The sequence below is a fragment of the Eurosta solidaginis genome, chromosome 1 (genome assembly GCF_040869045.1).
Source record: "Eurosta solidaginis isolate ZX-2024a chromosome 1, ASM4086904v1, whole genome shotgun sequence".
NCBI lineage: Eukaryota > Metazoa > Arthropoda > Insecta > Diptera > Tephritidae > Eurosta > Eurosta solidaginis.
This window is the reverse complement of record NC_090319.1, coordinates 342,865,618-342,889,655: the sequence shown is the minus strand read 5'-3', so window position 1 is coordinate 342,889,655 and position 24,038 is coordinate 342,865,618. Positions and strand designations below refer to the sequence as shown.

General features: G+C 38.0%; 1 protein-coding gene across 1 annotated transcript; it reads left to right on the top strand.

Annotated features, from left to right (window-relative positions):
- The first annotated feature begins 16,072 nt into the window (after positions 1-16,072).
- Positions 16,073-23,734, top strand: LOC137244547 (uncharacterized). The gene is made up of 2 exons (XM_067773678.1): positions 16,073-16,320; positions 22,251-23,734. The coding sequence occupies exons 1-2, from the start codon at positions 16,236-16,238 to the stop codon at positions 23,624-23,626; spliced, it is 1,461 nt and encodes a 486-aa protein (XP_067629779.1). The 5' UTR covers positions 16,073-16,235; the 3' UTR covers positions 23,627-23,734.
- Positions 23,735-24,038: the final 304 nt, after the last annotated feature.

The window sequence follows — 24,038 nt, the reverse complement described above, 5'->3', positions numbered from 1 at the left end:
GATTACGCTATACTACTATGGCCATATGGTCGGCGCTCAAGCTGCCCCGAAGCACCGAGCCTGGTTGCGGTCGTTAAAGCTTTGTTCTTTGCTACCAGGTCTACAGGTGGAATGTGCATAATGGCATAACGTGCAGCCGTCGGGGTTGTTTTCAGGGCTCCTGAAATGCTAAGCATCGACAGTCTGCATACCCCCTCTAATATTTTGAGGTAAGTTGTTTTTTGTGTGGCTTTCCACCAAACAAGAACTCCATAGTATAGAATAGGGCTTACAATCGCTGTAAAAACCCAATGAGAAAGAGAAGACGATAGGCCCCACGTACACCCCAGCATTCTTTTACATACATAGAGTGCCTTTGAGGCCTTCTTGACCCTCTCCTCCACGTTAAGCTTCCATGACAGCTTACTGTCTAGGATGATTCCTATATATTTTGTGCAAGGTTTCTCCTGTAAGGTCACCCCTCCTAACTTAGGCCTGGTCCAATTTGGGACCTTGTACCTCTTTGTAAACAAGACCATATCAGTCTTCCCCGCATTGACTTTCAACCCGACATTAGATGCCCAGTTATGAATATCCCGAAGCGCCCGATCCATCAAAGAACTAATCGTTGTAAGGCACTTTCCACTTATGACAATTGCAACGTCATCTGCGTAAGCCGTAAGTTTTACGGGTCCCTCATCGAATTGCTTGAGGAGTTGGTTCATGACCAGCGTCCACAGCAGAGGTGATAGCACCCTCCCTGCGGCGTGCCCCTGTCCGCTGATTTCGTGGCCTCGTACAATCCCCATTGTGATGTAATCTTTCTGCAATTTAACATGCAGCCGATCCATTTGATTAAGGCAGGATGTACTTTAATGTAATTAAGACCATTCATAATCGCCAATTTTGCAACATTGTTGAAAGCCCCGGCAATGTCGAAGAAGACTCCTAGAGCATACTCCTTATATTCCAGGGATTTCTCTATGTTTATTACCACCCTATGCAATGCGGTGTCTACCGACTTGCGTTTGGTATACGCATGCTGTGTTGTGGAGATCAGCTATTCATCCACGTTGGACTTTATGTACACATCTATCAGCCTCTCAAAGGTTTTGAACAGAAATGATGTTGAGCTAATGGGTCTATAGTCTTTGGGATACACGTGACCGATCTTCCCCGCCTTTGGTAGAAAAGCTACACGAGCGGTTCTCCAAGAGTGTGGTACATGATTCAGTCTTATGCACCCATCAAATATTATTTTAAGCCATTTCACAACCGCCCTACTTGAGACTGGTAGCATGGCCGGGAATATACCATCTGGGCCCGGCGATTTAAACTTAGAACACGTCTTCACTGCCCACTCGATCTTGGTGTCGGTCACCAAGCCCGGCAATACTAGCTCCGTGATCGAAGTGTGAGTGATGTCTGCTGGCTCTTCTAAACCGTCTCCCGATGGGAAATGTGTATCGAGAAGCACCTCAAGGGATTCCTCATTACGTGACCATTCCCCGTTCTCTTTCTTTATTAGTCCCTGGACTATGTTTCCCTTTGCTAGGACTTTTCGCTGGAGTACTCTATGTCCGTACAGAAACTTTTCCATGAGTTTCTCTTCGCCCTGGTAATTTCACGCTTCTATATCCTCAGTAGATCCCTGTACTCGTCCCGACACGCTTCGCTTTCTGCGGTCTTTGCGAGCTTAAACATTTCTTTTACCTGTCTTCTTAGAAGACTCAGCTCATTGCTCCACCATGGCGGCTTTGCTTTTCCTCTGAATCTTCTTAGAGGGCAAGCTTTGTTATACGCAGTCATAAGCGTTCTTGTTAGGAATTCATTCGACTCCTCCAGTTCCTCTACATTAGCAAAACCTTTGGGTTGTCCCAGTTTTGTTTCTACATGTTTCTGGAATTTAGTCCAGTTCGTTGGCTTAGGGTTTCTAAAGGTTCCTCCCTTCTCTACCCTTTTTAGGGGGATGCTGAAGATGATATACGCATGGTCGGAGAAGGATGGTCTATAAAGAACCATCCAATCATACCTTGATATATCACGCTCGGAGCTCAATGTAATATCCAGAACATTACTGGATGTTGAACCAATGTATGTACGGACATTTCCCCTATTGGCTATCTTTAAATTGGTTTGCAGGATGTAACAAAATAGAGAGTTAAGTATTAATAAAATATTTGGTTTTTGAATTTTTCAAAATAATGAAGTAAATTTATTCAATGAATTTTCAAGCAATGTTTATATACTTATCCCCTAGCGTACACATCTCACTTTTATAAGAATATAGCATCTTAAAAGAAGTAATGAGTCCATTAAGTTTGGTGGTGATTGATAACCTTGCTACTAAGACAAAACTTTTAATCATAAGTGGGTAGAACCACACTCCTTCATACAAATCATAAGTTTATCTGATTTCTTGCTCAAATATATGTATCTAAAAAAATATTTCAAAGTTTGTCCTACAGTTTAAAAAAAAATTTTTTTTTGTATTTTTCTACAATTTTTCAATTTTGACGAATTATTGTGAAGCACCCTGTTACTCTGGCACCCTGCATTTTAAACTGTCCAAAGTCTAAATAATTAGCTTTCCGGCGCAGTATAAATCTTTAAAATATCTTTATTAGTTCAAAAGTTATGATTTTGCAAAGAAAAAACTCAAAAGGCGCCATAGTGCGACCTCTATTACAGAGACCATGTACAGACAAAGTGTAGCTGTTTTGATTTGTGTTGAAGTAAGCAGTGGGTTTTTGAAGTTAAATGAAAACAAGTAAGGAAGGCTAAGTTCGGGTGTAACCGAACATTACATACTCAGCTGAGAGCTATGGAGACAAAATAAGGGAAAATCACCATGTAGCAAAATAAACCTAGGGTAACCCTGGAATGTGTTTGTATGACATGGGTATCAAATGGAAGGTATTAAAGAGTATTTTAAAAGGGAGTGGGCCGTAGTTCTATAGGTGGACGCCATTTCGGGATATCGTTATAAAGGTGGACCAGGGGTGACTCCATAATGTGTTTGTACGACATGGGTATCAAATTAAAGGTATAAATGAGGGTTTTAAGAGGGAGTGGTGGTAGTTTTATATGTGAAGGCGTTTTCAAGATATCGACCAAAATGTGGACCAGGGTGACCCAGAACATCATCCGTCGGGTACCGCTAATTTATTTATATTTGTATTACCACGAACAGTATTCCTGGCATGGTTCCAAGGGCTTTTGATTTCGCCCTGCAGAACGGTTTCATTTTCTTCTACTTACTATGGTAGATGCCACACCCATTTTACAGAGTTTTTTCCAAAGGTATATTTTGCATCAAAAAACCAATCCAATTACCATGTTTCATCCCTTTTTTCGTATTTGGTATAGAATTATGGCATTTTTTTAATTTTTCGTAAATTTCGATATTGAAAAAGTGGGCGTGGTCATAGTCGGATTCCGGCCATTTTTTATACCAATACAAAGTGAGTTCAGATAAGTACGTGAACTGAGTTTAGTAAAGATATATCGGTTTTTGCTCAAGTTATCGTGTTAACGGCCGAGCGGAAAGACAGACGGTCGACTGTGTATAAAAACTGGGCGTGTCTTCAACCGATTTCGCCCTTTTTCACAGAAAACTGTTATCGTCCTAGAATCTAAGCCCCTACCAAATTTTTACAAGGATTGGTAAATTTTTGTTCGACTTAGGGCATTAAAAGGATCTTAGACAAATTAAAGGAAAAAGGGCGGAGCCACGCCCATTTTGAAATTTTGCTCTATTTTTGTATTTTTTTGCACCATTTCATTACTGAAGTTGAATGTTGATATAATTTACTTATATACTGTAAAGATATTAAATTTTTTGTTAAAATTTGACTTAAACAAAATTTTTTTTTTAAAGTAGGCGTGGTCGTTCTCCGATTTCGCTAATTTTTACTAAGCATAGATATAGAAATAGGAGTGACGTTACTGCCAAATTTCATCGTGATATCTTCAACGACTGCCAAATTACAGCTTGCAAAACTTTTAAATTACCTTCTTTCAAAAGTGGGAGGTGCTACGCCAATTATCCAAAATTTTACTAATTTTCTATTCTGCGTCATAAGTTTAACTCACCTACCACGTTTCATCGCTTTATCCATCTTTCCTAATAAATTATCGCATTTTTTCGGTTTTTCGAAATTTCGATATCGAAAAAGTGGGCGTGGTAAATATATATCGTTCATTTTAAATAGCGATCTGAGATTAATGCCCAGGAACCTACATACCAAATTTCATCAAGATACCTCAAAATTTACTCAAGTTATCGTGTTAACGGCTCAATCAAAATTTTTTTTCGATACTGGTGATTTTGATATGTGGAAGTCTATATCTATATCGATTCCTTTATACCTGTACAACCAACCGTTATCCAATCAACGTTAATATACTCTAAAAATGTTATGCATTATCTGCCTGCTTTTCTTATTTAAATTGCTCAATCTTGTTTTCTATCTAAGCTTATGTAAGAGGTTAGAGGTTAGGCTAGGTAGGTTAGGTTAGGTTAGACTGGTCCGTGAGGACCTCCCGTATACTGAATAAATCCGTACGACCAAACTGAAAAACCCTATCCGAGTCCAGGATGCATGTTATAGAATAGCTCCGTCGTCCTAAACGGGTGAATCCATTTTTTTCATGCAGCTGAAATTGAATATAAAATTGAACAAACCCCTTTAAAGAGCTGCACATAAAATGAAGCGGATATGGCAATGCTCGCATTGATTTTTATGCGGGAGTCCGTAACCGCCATCAGAATTTAGCTAACGGAAAATAGTTCGACACCATCCCAAAAAACGGAAAAAATCACTGGCGATACACTGTTTTTTTATTACTAGCTACGTGTGACAAAAAAGGCTTTTTAGTGTAGTGTATTAATTCGTTTCCATTTTCATTATTATTTTATGTATGGTTATGATTTTGCATATATGTACGTACATCTGTACATATATACAAATATAATGAAATTACATAATGAGAGAAATTCCCACCATATATTTTGCAAACTCATGCGAATGCAAAAAATATTAAGTGTGTTTTTATACTCAGCTGAGCAGAGCTCACAGAGTATATTAATTTTGTTCGCATAACGGTAATCCGTAATGGCATAAACTCATCGAGATAGATATAGACTTCTATATATCCAAATGATATGGGCGAAAAAAGAAATTCATTTGGCCATGTCCGTCCGTCTGTCCGTTAACACGATAACTTGAGTAAATTTTGAGATATCTTGATGAAATTTGGTATGTAGGTTCATGGGCACTCATCTCAGATCGCTATTTAAAATGAACGAAATCGGACTATAACCACGCCCACTTTTTCGATATCGAAATTTCGAAAAACCGAAAAAGTGCGATAATTCATTACGAAAGACGAATAGAGCGATGAAGCTGGGTAGGTGGGTTGACCTTATGACGCAGAATAGAAAGTTAGTAAAATTTTGGACAATGGGCGTGGCACCGCCCACTTTTAAAAGAAGGTAATTAAAAGTTTTGCAAGCTGTAATTTGGCAGTCGTTGAAGATATCATGATGAAATTTGGCAGGAACGTTACTCCTATTACTATATGTGTGTTCACCCCCCATGGGCTTACAACGACTAAATTTTTTTCATAAAAAGTGAGATGGAAGAGTGCATTTGTTGACTGATAAATAAATATGGTAAATGTTTCTCTTTACTCCCGCTTCTATTAATTTTTATCGCAAAACTAATCTTGACAATAACGGATGCTTACTATGAGCTTCCATATGTTGCAACTTTATAGCGATATCCCGAAATGGCGTCCACCTATAGAACTATGGCCCACTTTCTTTTAAATTACTCTTTAATACCTTCCATTTTATACCCATGTCATACAAACACATTCCAGGGTTACCCTAGGTTCATTTTCCGACATGGTAGTTTTCCCTTATTTTGTCTCCAAAGCTCTCAGCTGAGTATGTAATGTTCGGTTATACCCGAACTTAGCCTTCCGTACTTGTTCATATATCAATTTTGCTACTTTCATAAATAAGTATGTCTACCTACATGTATATTAATATGCCTTGCAACGGTGCTTTTGGGTATATATACCGACTTTGGCACTAGTTCGGTACTGTTTCTAAATATTCTTAAAATATGCTCTCCTTTGAAAGAATCGATCGATAACTAGCAAGTCAATTGTTGCGATCCAATGAAGCGTGATCCAAATACGGATAGAGATTTAACATGCATATGCAACATATGGATCACATTGTTGTGTCATTCAAACGCGAGGAATATTCATAGCTGCAACAAGAACATCGTGATCCTGATGTAAAGGCGCCTTTAGAGAAAGAAAAAGCAGAGACAGAAAGGCGTGAGTGCGAGGAGCTTGAGCTGCTAGCCACCAGGAATAAAGCCCTCAAATTTCACTAGAAATTTCGACGGCAGACGGAAGATTTCAAGTCCGGGACAAACTCCTGAAAGAACGAAAACGGCTACCTTGTAACCAATGTCCAGAGAGTACTTATATTTTGGAGGGGGTCACCTATCGTCTCTGTTAAATGGGATTAATGTTCGCGCACCCCTTTATGCCGAAGCCAAATTGGCAAAAACCAGAATATAAAACAAATTTCCAAAACTAACCAAGCTTCTGACCTGGTGACCTCTTATAGTGCGATTTCTTTAATTTGATGATGGAAAAATAATACAAGCTGCATAATTTAACAGCTCTGGAAAAATATTCTATAAAAGCGTGCAATTACTGTCGTAAGTTTGTTGACGACATTGATATCATCGGCCTGAATATACCCACGTTGTAAGTTACGCTTACTCTAAATAGGAAAAAGAAATGGAAGAAATTGGTTTGATGGTGAATGAGGAAAAGTTCTGCGAAGGATTTACGGACCTCTACGCGTTGGCGACTGCGAGCACCGAGTAATATTTAATGATGACCTGCATGAGCTTTACGCCGAAATCAACACACATCAACACATGGCTTGGCCATGTTATGCGGACCAAAGATGAAGCTCCGGCTAAGAGAGCATTTTTATCGGAACCCGCTAATGGAATCGGAGGAAGAGGGCGACCAATTGACCCCAATTAGCTCAATGAATTGTTTTTAATAAAAATTTTAGATGGTCTTAAAACTTCATCTAAATTTTTAAATGGAAAAGAAAAAGCATGATGTTTTCAGAAAATAGTAGTCTTGTTCGGTTTTTTTGATGTAACACAATGTACATTTTGCTGACATTGAAAGCTAAGTAATGGTTTTTTTTTATTATAACGTTTATCATGGGAATGCACAACACAAACACATACATACATTTGAATTAACCTGACAAAAGCTTCTGCAATAGCATGATCATATGGTGCGGGTGGCTGGTAAAATAACGGTATGTTTTTGTTGGTGGCAATAAACCAAGCCGAAACGAAACCAATACATTGCCAGTTCATTCGTACAATTGACGTCGGTTGCTTTTAATTCGTTAAGTTTTTCTTTCCATCGAATACCTACATATGTATGTATGTATATGTGAATTTTTTCTGTGCTTAACTGCCTAAGAGTGTTCGCCAACAACAAATAATGTAAGTATTTAAATTAGTCATCATAAGCGACAATCAGCTCTCTGATGGTCAGGCGCTTCGGAATGTACATAGCTGGGCATCTTAATTTGGGTTAAACGCTTACGCGGAAAAGCCGATCTAGTATTTACTAGGAAATATGAGGTCCCAAGTTGGCCTAAGCTCAATACATAATGTAAGGAATACTCCTTTGGGAGTATAGGAGTATTCCAAAACTAATCTGTATTCATACAAAAAATGTGCTCTAACTAACATTGCATTGTCCTAGGAGAGGAGTAGGTGATCCCACTCTCGCTTTGTTTGTGAGTATTCCATAGAGTACATACGTGAGAGTACTTTCCAAAGTACTTTCACTGTAGTACTCCATGGAGCACCCACAGAGGATCATATGCCAAAGTACTAAAGAGAAATTGTGTCGGAAAGAATTATCGGAGTGAATTTAATTTAAAATGAAAGTAAATGAAGAGTGGCTATACAACTTTTATATTTTTTACTACGAATATTCTTATGTTATTTAGAATTTGCGTGAATAAAGAAACTAACATTTCTCTATACTATAGTATGTATACATAAAACCAGTGAGCTGCGCTGTTGCATTTTATCAGAGTTGCCATAGTAAAATTTTATTATCAGTTATTTGTATGCAATATTTTACTTTTGGCAACTCTGTTCGATCGTCATCGTGTCGTGATCACGTTCGTTAAAAAACGAGCAATGATCGGCTGATGGTGGTCCGCAAACGCATTGCAAAGGAGTATTGTTAGAGTACTCCAACATGAAGAAAATGGAACACGTAATCCAACAATTTTTGCAGGGTGGCTTTCCGTAATTCGATAGTCGATACTCGTTGATTCGATACTTCAAGTCGATATCGAACGCTCTATGATGCCATTTTAGTTGCCGTATCTTGGTATGATCTCTTTAGTTTGCATATTTCAAAGGGTGTTTAGAAAGCTTTTTGGAGCCACCAAAATATTTTCTCTTATAAATAGCGTTTGTTTCTTAATCTCTGAAGAAAAAACCATTCCCTAAATAATCACCAAAGCATAAAATTATAACTTTCAAAAAGGCAATTCGACACCTAATTTGGTATGACACCTAATTTGGTGTCGAGCAGTTTGTATCGAACGTTCGAAACGACGCGTCGACAATTTGTGTTACGGAAAGCGAAAGCGATTATTTTATACCCGTTCTTGATCGATATTGAATTACGCACAAAATATCTAGGAATTTTGCTAGATAGTAAGTGGCCGTGGAAGCTCCATGTGAAAAAGAGAGCGAAGAAAGCCTCCGTGGCACTATATGCATGCAAGAGGATACTAGATTGCACGTTGGTCATATCGCCCCAACTCTCATATTAGGTATTTACGGCAATTGTTAAGCCCATACTGTACAATGGGGTCCTACATTGGTGGATAGTGCTCTAAAAAGAACGTTTATCAAAAAACTTGAGGGGTATGCAGATTATTAATGATTACCATAATGACAGCACGGAAAACTACACCCAAAGCGACACTGCATGCGATTTGGAACATCCCATCTGCAGGCTTAATGACCAAATATATAGCGTTAGCATTTGCAACAAGTTTAAACACTCAGGGCAGCTTGAGTGCAGGCCGTATGGCCACAGCAGTATAGCGCCATTAAATATAGCTCCAACGAACTATATGGCTCCGCGCCTGAGCTCCGGCAGAGACCTTGGGGCCACAATAGAGCCGGAGGTTTGGCGCAAGGGTGCAGAAATGGCAGATCATACTTTATGCGTGTAAACCGATGAGTCCTAATTAACAAAAGAGGTTGTGTCTGCTGTTTACTGTGTCGATCCAGAAATAAGTAGATCCTTCAGGCTGCCATATCTTTCAGACTGTCATGTCTATCCGGCGGAAAATGAAGTCGTGAAAAAAGTAGCAGAAATTCTGAGGGAAGCGTACTTATTTACATATATTGTAGTCAGGCGGAGCCAAAGGCAATAATCTAAATTAGTATTTCATAAAGGAGTGTCGTGAAATGCAAAGAAGCATTGAAGAGAATTCCCTGAGGCCGGAGAAGGTAACGAGAAGGCCGATGAGTTGGCAAAGAAAGGTGGGGCATTCGATGAGTCAACGGTAGATGCCCAATACGTTTGGAAGAAATCAAAAGGGGATAGGTGTTGCATATAATCCATCAAGCAGGAAATGCGTGGACAGAAGCGCAGGGTCGCTAAATTTCTAAGATCATGCGTAAATGCTTTGACGTCAGACTCACAAAGCTGCTCATATCTCTAAAGCGACAAGATTCAAGGCTCACGATGGGCATACTAAGTGGACACTTCCTTCTGGCACCACATGCTTATAAGTTAGGCTTCGTCAGGAACAGCAGATGCAGGAAGTTCGAGCTGCAGAAAGAAACGGTTGAGCACTTTCTGTGTTCGTGTCCTGCGCTCGTGAAGTTAAGGTTCCAGCTACGGCTCCAGGCGGCAGAGTTGCAAGATCTCTAAGCAGCAATTTAGCTAGGTCATAAAAAACGTATAGTATTTACCAAGAGGACGGAGATATTTTATAACATAAGTCCTGATGCCTAATGGGTGGTTTTCCGTTTGAAAAAATCGACTGCTTTTCGAAGACAATTCAATAACTAAGGAGTTGATAGCACTTTGATAACAAATCGATATATTTTGGACAACTTATTTAAAGCTTATCGATAGTTTCCTTCGGTTTCTTTCTTTTTCTTTCCTTTCCTAGCCTTACCTTGATTTGATGTCTGATTTTGCTCATATCAACTCTACCACATATATTGTTCCCACTTTATGCTATAATGTAGTGACTACATCTGCATTACGATTACACATTATTTAGTTCTCCTTACAGTATATCAATGCAAAACACTACCTCTACGCCTACATATTCTGTAGTACCCCATACAGCCTACGCAGAGTCATTCTCTAGAACTCTATACAGTATAACAATGCCATACACTTTTCCTTACATTCTATAACTATTCTTCATATAGCATACCACTTACAAAGACTACGCTTATGCTTTACACCTTATATCGGATGCTTTGAGGTTTTGCTTCATGGCTGCACATCTTTTATGCTCGGTTGGTTCCATTCGTCGTATAGAGGAGGGCTCTAGTCTTACACAGCATAATAGGGTAATTACCTACAGGTATGCTTCATAAGATCACATTGTGAATCCCTATTTTAGAGGGTATATCTTTCTTATAAATGTATATAGTTTTTTTTAGATGGGTTGTGACCTCAAAATTAAAAAAAAGTCTGACGCTGAATTGAGAAAAAATATATACAGCAAAATATCATTCCTTGTTGTGAGGAAGTTAGAGGTAAAAACTTCTTAGAAGCTATGCATCAAGACCAAAGTTTGCCGGGTGTGCTAGTATTTATATGGACCCCAAACGATGGAAAACGAGCGAAATCGGACGATAATTCAAAAACTAATACCTATTGGCTAATGAAATTTGGTAGGGGGATTGGTTTTATGACGTAAAACATAAATTCCAAAAAATTTTGGAATACGGGCAGGGCACCACCCACATTTAGAAGAAAAAAATCTGGAAGTTTAAGAAGCCGTAAATTAAAAGCCATTAAAGATATTACATTGAAATGAGACACTATCCTTGCCAAATTATATAGATTGAGTGAAAATAAACAAAATCGCTTAAAGACCACGCCCACTTTTCCTAAAGGTCTAACCTTAACAAAGTTTGCAATAACTCTATGATATTTAACTACATTTGACTGATAGTCTACCCAGTGTTGCCATTTTAGTGCTTTTGGAGCCAGATCTAGCCCTTTTTTGCGTTTAGCTCCAAAAATTCCGGTTTAGACCCTAGCTCTTTTTTTGGCCCTCTTTAAAATGTTTGCCCCTCTTTGGCTCCAAATCTATTTCGGTAATACGTATTGTGGAATTTGTAATGTGTTTTATTTGTTTCGTTATGTATGATGTGGCAACTCGGTACTCAACTGATAACAAAAACTTTAATCGATAAACTATGTCATGAGGTTGTATATTTGCTTTTCAGCTTGTGCAACAGCATAGTGTCACCTTGTAGAGAGAGTTTCGACCCTTTAACTTCAGATTATAATAAATGTTTGCCTCCCGTAACTTATTTTCATTATAGCTTTGAAGAATTTGTACGAATTAGAAAATAAGATAAATGTATAGACGAATTTATTGAAAGAAAGATTCGTAATATATGTCGCGACTTCATAACTAAATTAACAGAATAATTAAGGCCACACAATATAAACGCTTGGGAAAATAGTAGATTTCTTTTTGGTTGAAAACACATTGAGAATTGTAAAACGTCAATGGTTTTCATATTTCACAAAAAAAAAAAAAAAAACAAGTAAAGCACTGATGAAATAACGAAATTACAAATACAGTGGAAAAATACCTATCTCCAAAATTGTAAAAATGTGACTTCAACATTGAGTTTTGGTTTGATGTTAAACAGTATAATTTCAAAAGCTTGTCGATTTTGTGCTGTAAGTAATGCTGAAGTTGCAAGAACCAAACATGAGTTTGATTAAAATCAAACACAGAAGCAAAATGAGTTTAGTTTTATTCAATTCGCTTCTGGTAATAAGAGTGGTCTTAAACTTCTGAATAAATGCTGTCATGACTTTCAAATAAACCACGATTTCTTAAAATTAATGAACACAAAAAATATTTATGAGTGTAGCAAAAGTAATAATTCATCTTCTTAGGACGAAGTCATAGATTTTGAAGTCTAAGGCCACGTAAACTTGAATATCGCACACGTGTATTTTAATGGTGATTCGCATACCCGTAGGACGTTAATTGAATAAAAAAATTTTAAAAAATTTTAATTAATTTTCATCGGTCGCATCAAGTCGTATTTTTGGCGAACCTATAGCCGTGCCGTCATCGTATCAGTGTGAAAAATACTGCTTACTTTTTAACGATACCTTACCGCCAATTGGCTAAACAAAAGTTAAGGAAAACGTATTTTTGTTATTAAAAATATAAAATGCTCTATAAAAACAGTATTATTTATGTACCTCTCTTGTACCTATTTTTTTGTTTTGAGTTTACTGTACCTTTTTTATAACTTTGTTTAAGTTTGATTTGAAATAAATGTGAAAACTTACATTGAAAAATATACATACATATACTTTTAGCTCTCTTTGGAACGAATTTTGGATTTTCTCGACGAAATTTAGCTCTTTCTAGCCCTTTTTTTCTAGATTCTAGATTGGCAACACTGATTCTACCTCAGTAGTGGTATGGTTCAGCTAAGAACAAACTTCAACAAGTTTGGAAAATGGGCGTGACCCGCGTCTTTTTTGTTACTCTTTCCAAAATACTTTAATGCCATAAGTCGAACATAAATCTCTCAATCCGAACGAAATTTGACATAATTATTTCTTTCATAGCTACAACTGTTTGCACTGAAAATGTGTCTGTACAATTCGAACAGCCTTATGCTAACGAAAAAAGCTATACAAATAAGATTTTTCACCAATATTAAGCCATGAAAACAAAATTCACTAACATAAATAGATTAAATATTTGTTGTTAGTGGACCGCCCAATTTGGGGTACACACTTTGTGTTGTCTCTAGAGGGCGATTATGTTTATGTTTATTGATAAGAAGTATTAGTACGGTAAGATTTTATAGATCTTGTATAGTACAACAAAGCAGGAAAATATTAATAGTGGTTTAAATTAAACAATTACAGAATACTAATAAGCATGTATTAAAAAGTATGTATGTATATAACGTAGGCCTATTCAATATAAAGCTATTTAGTTTTAATGTCGGTATTTTAAAATTATACATGGCCACTCTATGTCCTAATTATTGTCTGAGAAATAGTTATAGATAACATTCTTATAGTTGCATACACTAAAATTATTTCTTATAGAATTGGGAATAGAATTCCATGTACGTATAGTGTTTACGATAAAAAGTCTAGTCGACGAAACTGATTTAAATGTAGGTACGATAAGATCATTTGTACGAGCAGATCTTGTGAAAGTAAGCTTATTATAAAGGTATAGTGGCGTTTTAGTAACAATTAGTTGGTAAAGGAAAATGCAGCTCCTGGCTTTAAGATAGTCAAAAATTTGACATCCCAAAAGGCGAGACTTCCAACGAGATATATGATCGAACTTTTGCAATCCATACACGTAACCTGTAATATGGTTAAAGGCCACATCCATTTCATGAGCAGAGTGTGAATCTAGCTTGTTGTAGATCAATTCAGCGTATGTCAAATAAGGTAAAATTAGCTGAATAGCCAGTAAACATAGCCGATAGCCGCAAGTTCCGCAGGGCACCATATACCTTACCTATGGCTAAGTTAACGTGATCAACACATGTCATACATGAGTTGATTACAAAGCCAAGGTTTGTAATTTTATTCACTAGCGTAATTTGTGCGGTACCTATGTAGAGAGGTGGAATTCTCATCTCAATCAACTTTCTCTTTGAGATAGGTAGACCAAACGTTTTATTAGGATCGAGGCACAGCCCGTTATTATTAGCCCAAACGGAAATAGATGAAATGTCAGCATTAAGTTTCGAACACAAGTCATCAACCTCATCAATGCGGCTGACAGGTAAAGTTGAACGTCATCCGCTTAAGCATGCATACTGACGAATTCGCAGATCGTAAAAATATCATTGATGAAATAAACTAAATAACAGTGGGCCAAGTATTGATCCCTGTGGTACACTGCAGACTATTTCGCTAAGGCATGACATTTTGGAACCGATTATTACGCGTTGGTATCGGCTAGTTAAATAGCTGTTGATTAATGCCAATGAATCATCACTAAACCCAAAGTAAGCCTTTAGCTTAGCGCAAAACAACTGATGGTCGAAGGAGTCAAATGCCCTAGAAAAATCAAGTAGACAAAGTAAGGTTACAAAGTTTTCATCATTGCTCCTAAGTTTAAAGAGAAATTGTATTTAGGAATGGTAGGCGTATTATTGTGGCATTAGAGTATATTCGTGCAAAAGATTAAGCAAAGAAGCCTTCAACTCTATTTTGACTGCTATGCGTTCAGTGAGAAAGTCATTGCAAAGTGAAAAAGCAGACTTGAAAACGTGTGCTTTTTTGTACGGATCGTTAGAAGAGAGTTCAGTTTCATTCCGTGAAAAGTTCAATGATTTTGAGGAAAAAACAAAACAATTATTACCTGGTGTAAGTTATACAGAAATCGTAAAATGTACTCGTCGTAAAAAAAAAAAAACAACATAATGACGGAAATGCTCCAGAAGTAGAATTTTCCCCTCGTGGTGATTTTAGGACAAAAAGGTTTCCTCGAAATCATCGACAATCTTCACAGTGAAAGTATATGGAAGTTTCAGAGAGATTTTCATTTCTCATCAACTTTTCTCTAAGTGATGAAGACCTCCACGAAGCTATAAATAACTTAGTTATTTTTTATTCTAGACACTTGGAAGAATTTTTCATTGAACGAAACAATTCCAAAGTTACGTGAACTCCAGATACACTGATGCACAAAAAACTCATAGTCATTTGTATAAGATTCTAATGGAAGATCAATTAGCCGATGTATTTCCTAACACAGAAATAGCTCTTCGGCTTTTTTTATATTAATGATCACAAATTGTTCTGCCGAACGATCCTCCTCGCAATTAAAAGGAATCAAAGCTGCTCAAAGCGCTACAACGCGACAAGAGCGAGATGTTAGGTATACTTTGCATTGAGTCAGATTTATTGAACAAAATCGATATTGATTATATAATTGATGAATTTGCCGAAAACAAATGTAGAAAATTTTATTGATATTATTATTGTATTTTGTAATCGAAAAAAGAAGGGAACGGACGTGAAAAAAGGCCCCCAAATTGATGGTTGCGTAGGACCCCGTTGAGGGTTAATCCGGCCCTGACTATTAACCACACAAAGCAAACAAAAACAGCGTTTCAAGTGCACAGATGTATGTAATGTATGTAATGTTCGGTTTCACCCGAACTTAGACTTTCTTACTTGTTTTTTAGTGTTTTTGTGGAAATTTTCACTTGTGTTTCTGAAGAAATCGTAAGCTCCAAGACTCGAACAAATGCGAGAAAAGTAAGCTGTACTTCGAATTTCAGTCCTCGGATCACAAGTCGTATGAGCAAGCGTTATAAGCCTTTTATAAGATGGACATATTTTGATGGCCACTTGTTGCCATAATTTCTCATACAAATTACAATGGGGTTATTTGTTGTGGAAAACACTTTCACTGAAGACGTTGGCGATGGTACAACAACAACAGATAGTGGAAGTGACGACAACAAGGCAGTGACATCGACTTAACTACTATACTTGAAGTAAATTAGTTTACGCTTGCGCATACATACATACATTACCACTTGTTGTTCCAGTGGTGACTTGGCTTCATACCACATACCACACATGCACAAACATGCACATGTATTGCATTTTTAAGGTATAATGGAGTATTTTTTAACTTCTTGAACACTTTGGTGCGACTTAACAATTCATTGTGCCACTTTTAATTCCATTTTCGGCAGTGCAATGTAGGAGAGCGGAACGATTTTGTTTAAAATTAACGGATTGTGCATTCGAGAAAGATCCAAACTGACAGCGATTTACCAAAATATAACACAGTTATACTTTTTAAAACCAAAGACTACTGTGTAAATTTTAAAAGTGTTTTCATATTTGTGTGATAATAAAAACTAAATAAAATGACAAGCCACCAAGAGCGTCCGGTGCCATATATTAAAGGAATATTTTTATTTTTTTATGTGATTTTGGTTAGCAAGTCTGAAGGTAGGCATCTTAGAAAATGTATGAACAAATTCACTAAACCTTTGAATTTTTGTCACTTGTAAGATGGTTAACGTCGAAGGCTGAGGTAGCACTCAGTCAATCCAGAGTCGAGAAGGCTCCTGTTTTTTTCTAAATGAATACACATTACTTTGTTGGTGGTATTTGCTTCAGACGTACACGCACACTAGAGGTTTACGCCGGTCGCTTAATGGTCGGCGGCGGCGGCGTGGCCGGCGTGCCGACAAAGTGATCGGCGTAAACCTCTGAATGAATGAATGGCTGGACTTCAGAGTATCACATTGTCCACAACTAATGAATATGGAAACATACTGCTGACGTCAATGGTATGTTTGACGATCTGGAATAATATCATTAACTTGCGGATGAGTATCTGGGAGGCTTGTACAGCGAAAATTAAAAAAAAATAATATTCGGAAAGGTTTTGTTTATGTGTATTTAAGGAAATCGACGTTTCGCCCATTTCGGAAAGAACCGCGGTTTTTGCCTCAAAATCTTGCGGATCGATCAACAAATTTCGGGTGTAGCTCCTTGCGGAGAGAGGGAGAAATACTTAATATGGTCACACTTTTGTAGCGTACTTTCACCGAGGGAGATGTTTTGGGCTAACTCTAAATCCCGTCGTCGGCACAATTTCTTTAAATCATTTTTGGCTACATGTTGGTCACGCACAAAGGCGACTTATGGTTGCTATCAATTAACTACTAATAGTAATGACTCTCGTGGCCCAGTTTTAACGATTAGCGTCAATACTGGCTTATTGTTGATCGTGCCAAAGAACCCTTATACCATATGCCAGCACAGCAGCTATAGGACTGCGACTTCGAACTCATACCTTCGTCGACGTCACTTTCTTAGAAGCTCTAGGTGTAGCTCTGAAGACTTTCTGACCGATGTTTTTGTCGCGCTATGTTTCGGAGCTACACCGAAAAAAAAACACCTTGAAACGCTAGGGAGTAACTATTCGGCCAAGGATGCCGCCCTCCAAATCATAAGCAGTCTAGGTGGATATCATTGGGTAACACAAGGGTGAAAATGGTATAATCCTTGGCGCATCTATATAACTCAAACGTTACAAAGACCGTGGAAAAAAGTTTTAAAATATAGACCAAAATCTGCAAGATTTGTGTTCGATATATTGACTTCAATAGTCCCGTTTTCGGCCTTATGATATAAGAGCTCATTATGGATGACCGCCTTCAGTTTTCAGTCTAGTTCGACTATCACCTACGTTAGGGTAGTAGAACACCCGTTCATTTGTTCGACTGTCTTGAGAAAGCTTTTGCTTCACCACTTTGAGTGTTCTTGCGAAGGACACAAAGCCTCACCTGGTAAATGTATGTGCCTACGTATTCACATTTGTAACAGGAGCCGTCACGTGTTGGTCATATTTAAACATGGTTGATAGGCTATATCCAATGTGATTCACTCCAAGGGACTAGTTGCGGATAGGGTCGCCAACTTTAGGAATTGTCGAACCGGGAGACTTGGGTGTTGAATGATGAAGTGTGAAAATCAAAATTAAGATTTCACACGCTATTTTATAGCTCAGTAAATAAAGTGATTTTTCAAACCCTTCTCATACGTATTGAAGATATATGCAACTTATGTGTGAGCTGAGAATCGCTACAAAGGAGAATTTAAACCACTGGAGCCTACTAAAGGATTTTGCTTCACTGATTTCGCTTATTTTTTCAGCCAACCTAGATATAAAATTCGGTACCTTTTTCGGGTAACTTGCTTTTTTAATAACTTGAGGACAATTTGAAAATATGTGCGACATTTTAGGACATTTTATTTAAATTCATTTTTCTCTATTAGTTTTTTGAAAAAATAATGCGAATTGGCATTTAAATTTATTATATAACTTTTATTTAAGTGTTTTGTTGTAATAACTTGGTGAATTCGGTGATGCGAAATCCGTGTTAAGCTGGCATTGAAATCGCCTGTGTTCTCAAATAACTTTTAAACGGTTAGAAAGTGTTAAAGTCGCAATTGGATTTTTATAACTGGCAGAGTGATGCGCATCCTTTGATACCCCTTTCGAGCATATCGGACCAATTTTCGAGAAGAACAATAAATGGCCTGAACACTTTTAAAAGAGTAGAAAATATAGTAACGCCCCGAACGCCGCCGCCGCCACCGAAAAACATCGCAAATCGGCAGCGTATATCCTAACGCGCACACACACCGTGGCGGAGTTTTGTATTTGGAATATTGGAGGGGAACTGTAACCAACGTCTAGTTAATAAAAGGAGTGACAGGCGTAGGATCGATGGACAACGTCCGGTGGCCGGTGGAACGGTGTAACGTTTGACGTGTGAAGAGTTCTTTGAAGCGCTTTTCGACGCACATTTAAACACTCTTACATCGATCACCAAGGGGGTAGTACCAGGCTTGGTGACTGATACCCAGATCGAATTGGCGGTGAAAACTTTTTCGTAGTTTAAATTTCAGTATTCAGGTGGTATACTCCTTGCCATGCTATAAATCTCGAGTAGAGCGATTGTGGAATGGCTTAGAATAATATTCGACAGGTGCATAAGACTCATGTACTCTTGGATAACTTGCTTTGGGCATCTTATGTTAGGTTGAGCGCAAACGCGGAGAACACGGTCTTGATATGGTCTTGTTTACAAGGAAGTACAAAGTACCGAAGGTGTGACCTTGCAGGATAAGCCTTGTAGAATATGTCTATTAATCATTCTAGACAGTTGTCGTAGAAGCTCAACGTGGAGGAGAGACTAAAGAAGACCTCTACGCACTTGCTGCATCGAGCGGTATTTGAACGGAGGCTTCTCCTTACTGAACCACCATGCGAAGCAACGGTGTCCTTACGGCACGAAGTAATTGATAAAATAAAAGGAAATAACAAAGTGACTCCGGTTTACTTATAGCAATCGCTGCGAGTCCCGTTCTCACCAAGAAAAAAAACGAAGCGGCGAAGCAGTTCTATAGTTCCTGATTCTGGCCCTAATGAAGCGCAGGCATTCCTATGGGCAGATACCTATCTTATCTTACAGATCTGAAAAGACGCCAGGACATCCAAACAAACCGCTAGTCCGAGGACGCGCCAAACGAACGAATGAAAACACCTCATAAACATTTTTAAATTCCCACAAGATAATTTTGCTGACGTGACAATGCTTCTTAAGCCTTTGACAGATTCTATTTCTAACAACTAAAGCGGGTTATGTCAAATCATATACGATTTCTAATTCCTGTTTTTATGTACGGGTCCATTTTCGCTCTTATTTGAAATCAAAATCTAGAAATAAAGTTTTGTTTGTAAAGACGGAGGTTCGGGCTATTAGCGAGCTTTGGGCAATTTTGGCCGTAGTGCTTTTGTTTCGCTATATTTTATTAAAATAAATTGTTAAAAATAAACGATTGTGAACACACAAAGAATTCTATTTGTAATATGGCACTATTGTGAATATTCGCACTGCATTACCGGCAGTTGCTCCCATACGCCAGATGGCAGCGCAAGCTTTTAATTGATTGGTAGAACAGCTGATTTCTGTTGATATATGATGAGAGAATTTTAGATTGGTTGCGGAAGATGCGCACGGGTCCGGCTCATACCTTAAAATGGAACAACCATCTTTTCTGGTACCATGACTATGCTGTTTCAAATCTGAAAAGCTCCCATTAAAAAAAATATTCAAATCTATGACAAATGAGGAATGTACAGCGTTTTTGACCCTTCATCATTTTGACCATTTCATCATTGTAAAATCTGAGTTCGAATAAAAATATTGACTTCAAATTCCTTTTTCAGAAGATCTAAATACTAGAGCTCGGACTAGCCGGTTAATCGATTTACCGATTTATCCGATTCTGAAAGACTATTGTTATTTGGTAAGCAATATTCTAGTAGCCGCAAATGTCGCCTAATCGATTAACCGTTCACTTTCGATTATTCGGCTAACTGTTCATTTCCGGGCAAGCTCGGGCTTTGGGATTTGTATATGTTAATCCTATCATTATGAGACTAGTAATAAGTAGGTGAAAAATACTGCAGTCTGTGACCTTTTATAACGATATAAATTGTTAAACTAGTATTAAAATGGATAGCTGAGGTATTCACCAAGAATTGGGCTTTAGGTGCACAGCGACATGAAGAATATTAAAATACAATACGTCATCATAACCGCAGCCAGGCGCGCAAGAGGTTTTCGGATATTTAAAGCTTCTCATATATGTACGGCATTCTTTTTCCCGATTTTATTTCTTTTCAAATAACGATTTACGTAGGAAGGCAGTTGAAGTGAACTCCATGACTAAAAATCTGGGAAAAATACGACGATTTGCCTTTGTGCCGATCACAGCAGCGATTAGATCGTGATCTTTAGAGGTTTTAAACATGAAATACAATATGATACTGTCCAACATCTTTATGGCGAAAACGGCATCTGGAAAGAGCATACATACGGATACGGTCAATAATGACGGGTATAACACGATACAAATTATATGGTCCTCTTCCCTACAAGAACTGATTGGAAGGACTAAGATTTTACTCAGAAATTTTACATGTCACCTTTTGTAGAAGTATTTGAAATGGCTTGTGGTGTGAGAACAGCAGTCCTTCCGCCGAAGCCATTTTCACCATTCTTAAGATGAATACAAGTGATATATACGGATTAGTTGAAGTGTTCATCGGGCACCTGACAATTGGGATTTATGAGGCACTGATTGAATAACAACACAGTACTTCAAGTTGCAGCTACAAAGCTCTGGTGGTGGGAAAACGGAACATTCGTCTGTTATTTTCAATATTCTATTTTGATTAGTACAGACGCTTTTTCATTCATCAAAGCGGCGAATTGGAGCTAATTGAAATCAGGGTCAACTTGTCACACCAACGAAGCAGACATTGTGCAGACATTTTTGCAAAAAACCGCCATCACATCTATTTTCAATGGCACTCGAGTAGTCGAAGTAAATCGTTAATCGACTAGTAAGCAGGCTAACGGTTTCATAACGAATAATCGGTTAATCGCTTAGCTGATTAATCTTCCGAGCCCTACTAAATACACTGGAAATACACTTAATTTAATTGAAAATTCTTAGTTTTATTTTCTTAATCCGCTTTTGAACGTATGAGGTTATTGCAAATATCTCGAGAATTTGAGGGTGTATTTGCAAATTCGAAAAATTCGGAATCAGCGCACGAAATATATATAGATACATACGTCTAGTCCCATGTATATACCACTTTTTTTGTGACGGTGTTATTGATGTTAATGGACATTTAACAGGTCTGATTGGATGTGCATCCAAATCCATCTCTTTACAAAATTTTGCTTTAAAAAGAATATAATAGTATTGTAACGAATTTAGGGAAATTCTGCTTATTTGAAACCTTCTTCTAACGTTCGAATCGCTAAATTGTTGAAGAAATCACTCCAATATTTAGTATTGCAAACTGGCTTTATTTAGATTACTTTGGATGTAGTATTTCACAATTAAACTTCACCACCAACAGCGTGCTTAAATCAATACTCCATTACTTATTCCTCAGCTTGCGCTGATTTTATACTCTCTGTTGCCTCTTCTGCATATTTCTCCAAAGGTCTAGACGTTTCACCTTCTAGAATATCCTGCTTGGTACATGTATGTTTGTGGTTTATGCGTTTCTCATAGTCATATACGTGTGTATGTGTGAGCAACTACTTCTGCTTATGACCACATGTGTTTGTGTGAGAGATCTCTTCGCTGCCTTGTACATAATTGTTGCTAGCTTTAATGTGTACATGTATGTACGAGTGGCTGCTTCACGTTTTTATTGTTGCGTGATTATTTACTAACAGCCTAGTGATGTCAACATTCGCCACAGTATATTAAGTTAAATACAAATATTCATCCTTGCTAATTTATTTATATATGCACATATTTTTCTTTCCCAGACGTTATTGCACAACCCTATAAGCAACAGCGCTGCTCCAGCCGCTTGGAAAATGCATTAGAGCATATGCGTAGACGTAGTATTCCGGCAAAGAGTTCACGTTCATTTTCCGGTGAAACCCCATACACACTTTATCAGACATTTTACGGACAAAACAGTGATCCCGAGGATGATTTCTATTCCGCAGGAGAACGAGGTTATTACGCAAAGAACTTACAACAAAACCCAAAAAATTACAATTCATTTACAGGAGGACTTGAAGAACTTTTTTCGACAAGTTTTAACCAACGCCAACCGCATAAGTTAGCTGCAGTCTCCAGTGTAGATGTGGAAGATTTAAAAGTGCGCTTACCATCAAAATCTACACGAACACGTTGGGTGGAAGTGGACAAATGTAGGTTCAGCACACAAAATTCAACATTGGAAACTCGTCTAATATTTCCCGATTTAACGCTTAGCGGAAAAGTGGTGCTACAACCGACCGGTGGCAAATGTCATATGATATTACGATTACGTCGTGCTGGAATTGAGTTTCGTACAATACCAATTGGTTTCGAAAGTGCTGGAAATGAGGAATCACGCCGCATAGCAGCCGCCTCTGTGCGCACAGACTCACATTTTGCAGAGCCTGGATTTATATCAGTTTTCGCACATGGCTGCCAAGGACCATCTGGAGTGCGACTACGTCAAAATTCGAAACGTCGTTTCGGTTTTGCAAGTGATGCGGGCAGTGAGAGGCCAGAAAAACCGCCTGTGGTGGAATTATCGGAACCGAATGTGATTTTAGGTGCTTCCTCGACCTCCTCTTCTTCATCTGCGCACTTACAAGATAACGCTGGAAGTCGTTGGCGTAAATACTTGAATCCATATGCCTATGATATACGTAGTAATAATTATCAAACTACTACACAACGTCCTTATTATGGTCATCAATGGCGTATAGATGAACATTCAGCGGAACGGAACTTCTATAATATAAATGATAATGTTAAATATTATCGTGCACAGCTACGTGCAAAACGTGAAATCAGCACTTATGACGAACAGCTCAAGCGACCGACGGCTTCCGATGAAATACGCTTTAATGATGATATACTGAATATGTCAGATGATTTGCAAGATCTAATCGCTCCAGATGCGCGCGCGTTTGCAGAGCTCTACGAGAATGGTGCTAAAAGTGGGGAACGTGCTGGCGATTTCGAGCGACATAATGTACGCGATCGTGATGAGGCGGGGGATGCTTTCTCAAGCGAATTGGAAAAGATCTTTTCCATGGGTGTACGCGGACTGCTGACCACATATATGCAGCGTGCACTTCAACCGGCTATTAAGGAGACGTTAATGGAAAATATGGGATATACGTTGAGCTATGGCTGAGGAGATCTTTCGCAGTTAGCTTTTGTTTTATTAAGTTATTCAATAAGTAGTGTAGTAAAAGTTCTAGCAATTAAGCTATTAATGTTTTTTAACTTATGACTCATTAAAAAAAAAAAAGAATGCAGTTTTAAGAAAAAAATACGCCAACAAGTTTGTAGTCCAATACTTTGACATATTTAATAGGTGCAGCCACTAAAAGAATTGCTAAGGCCCGGTTTTACAGTTAAACTACGCTTAAATTTATTCTGCAGTTTTTCAGTCCACTTTAACTGAAGTTTAAGCTGATAGCCTTCAATTTTTAATTCAGTCGCTGCATTGGCAATATTCTATACATTTCGGGGTTTTTTACTTTTGGTTTTGTGAACATTTTGGCTTGCGGTGCTCACGGTGCATTGGACAATTTAGGTGCATG

What these genes read in the sequence shown, in the direction of transcription:
- LOC137244547 (XM_067773678.1), top strand. Translation starts at nt 16,236, where the DNA reads ATGACAAGCCACCAAGAGCGTCCGGTGCCATATATTAAAGGAATATTT. An exon ending in TTTGGTTAGCAAGTCTGAAG is followed by an intron (nt 16,321 to 22,250) that starts GTAGGCATCTTA and finishes TTTCTTTCCCAG; the next exon opens with ACGTTATTGCACAACCCTAT.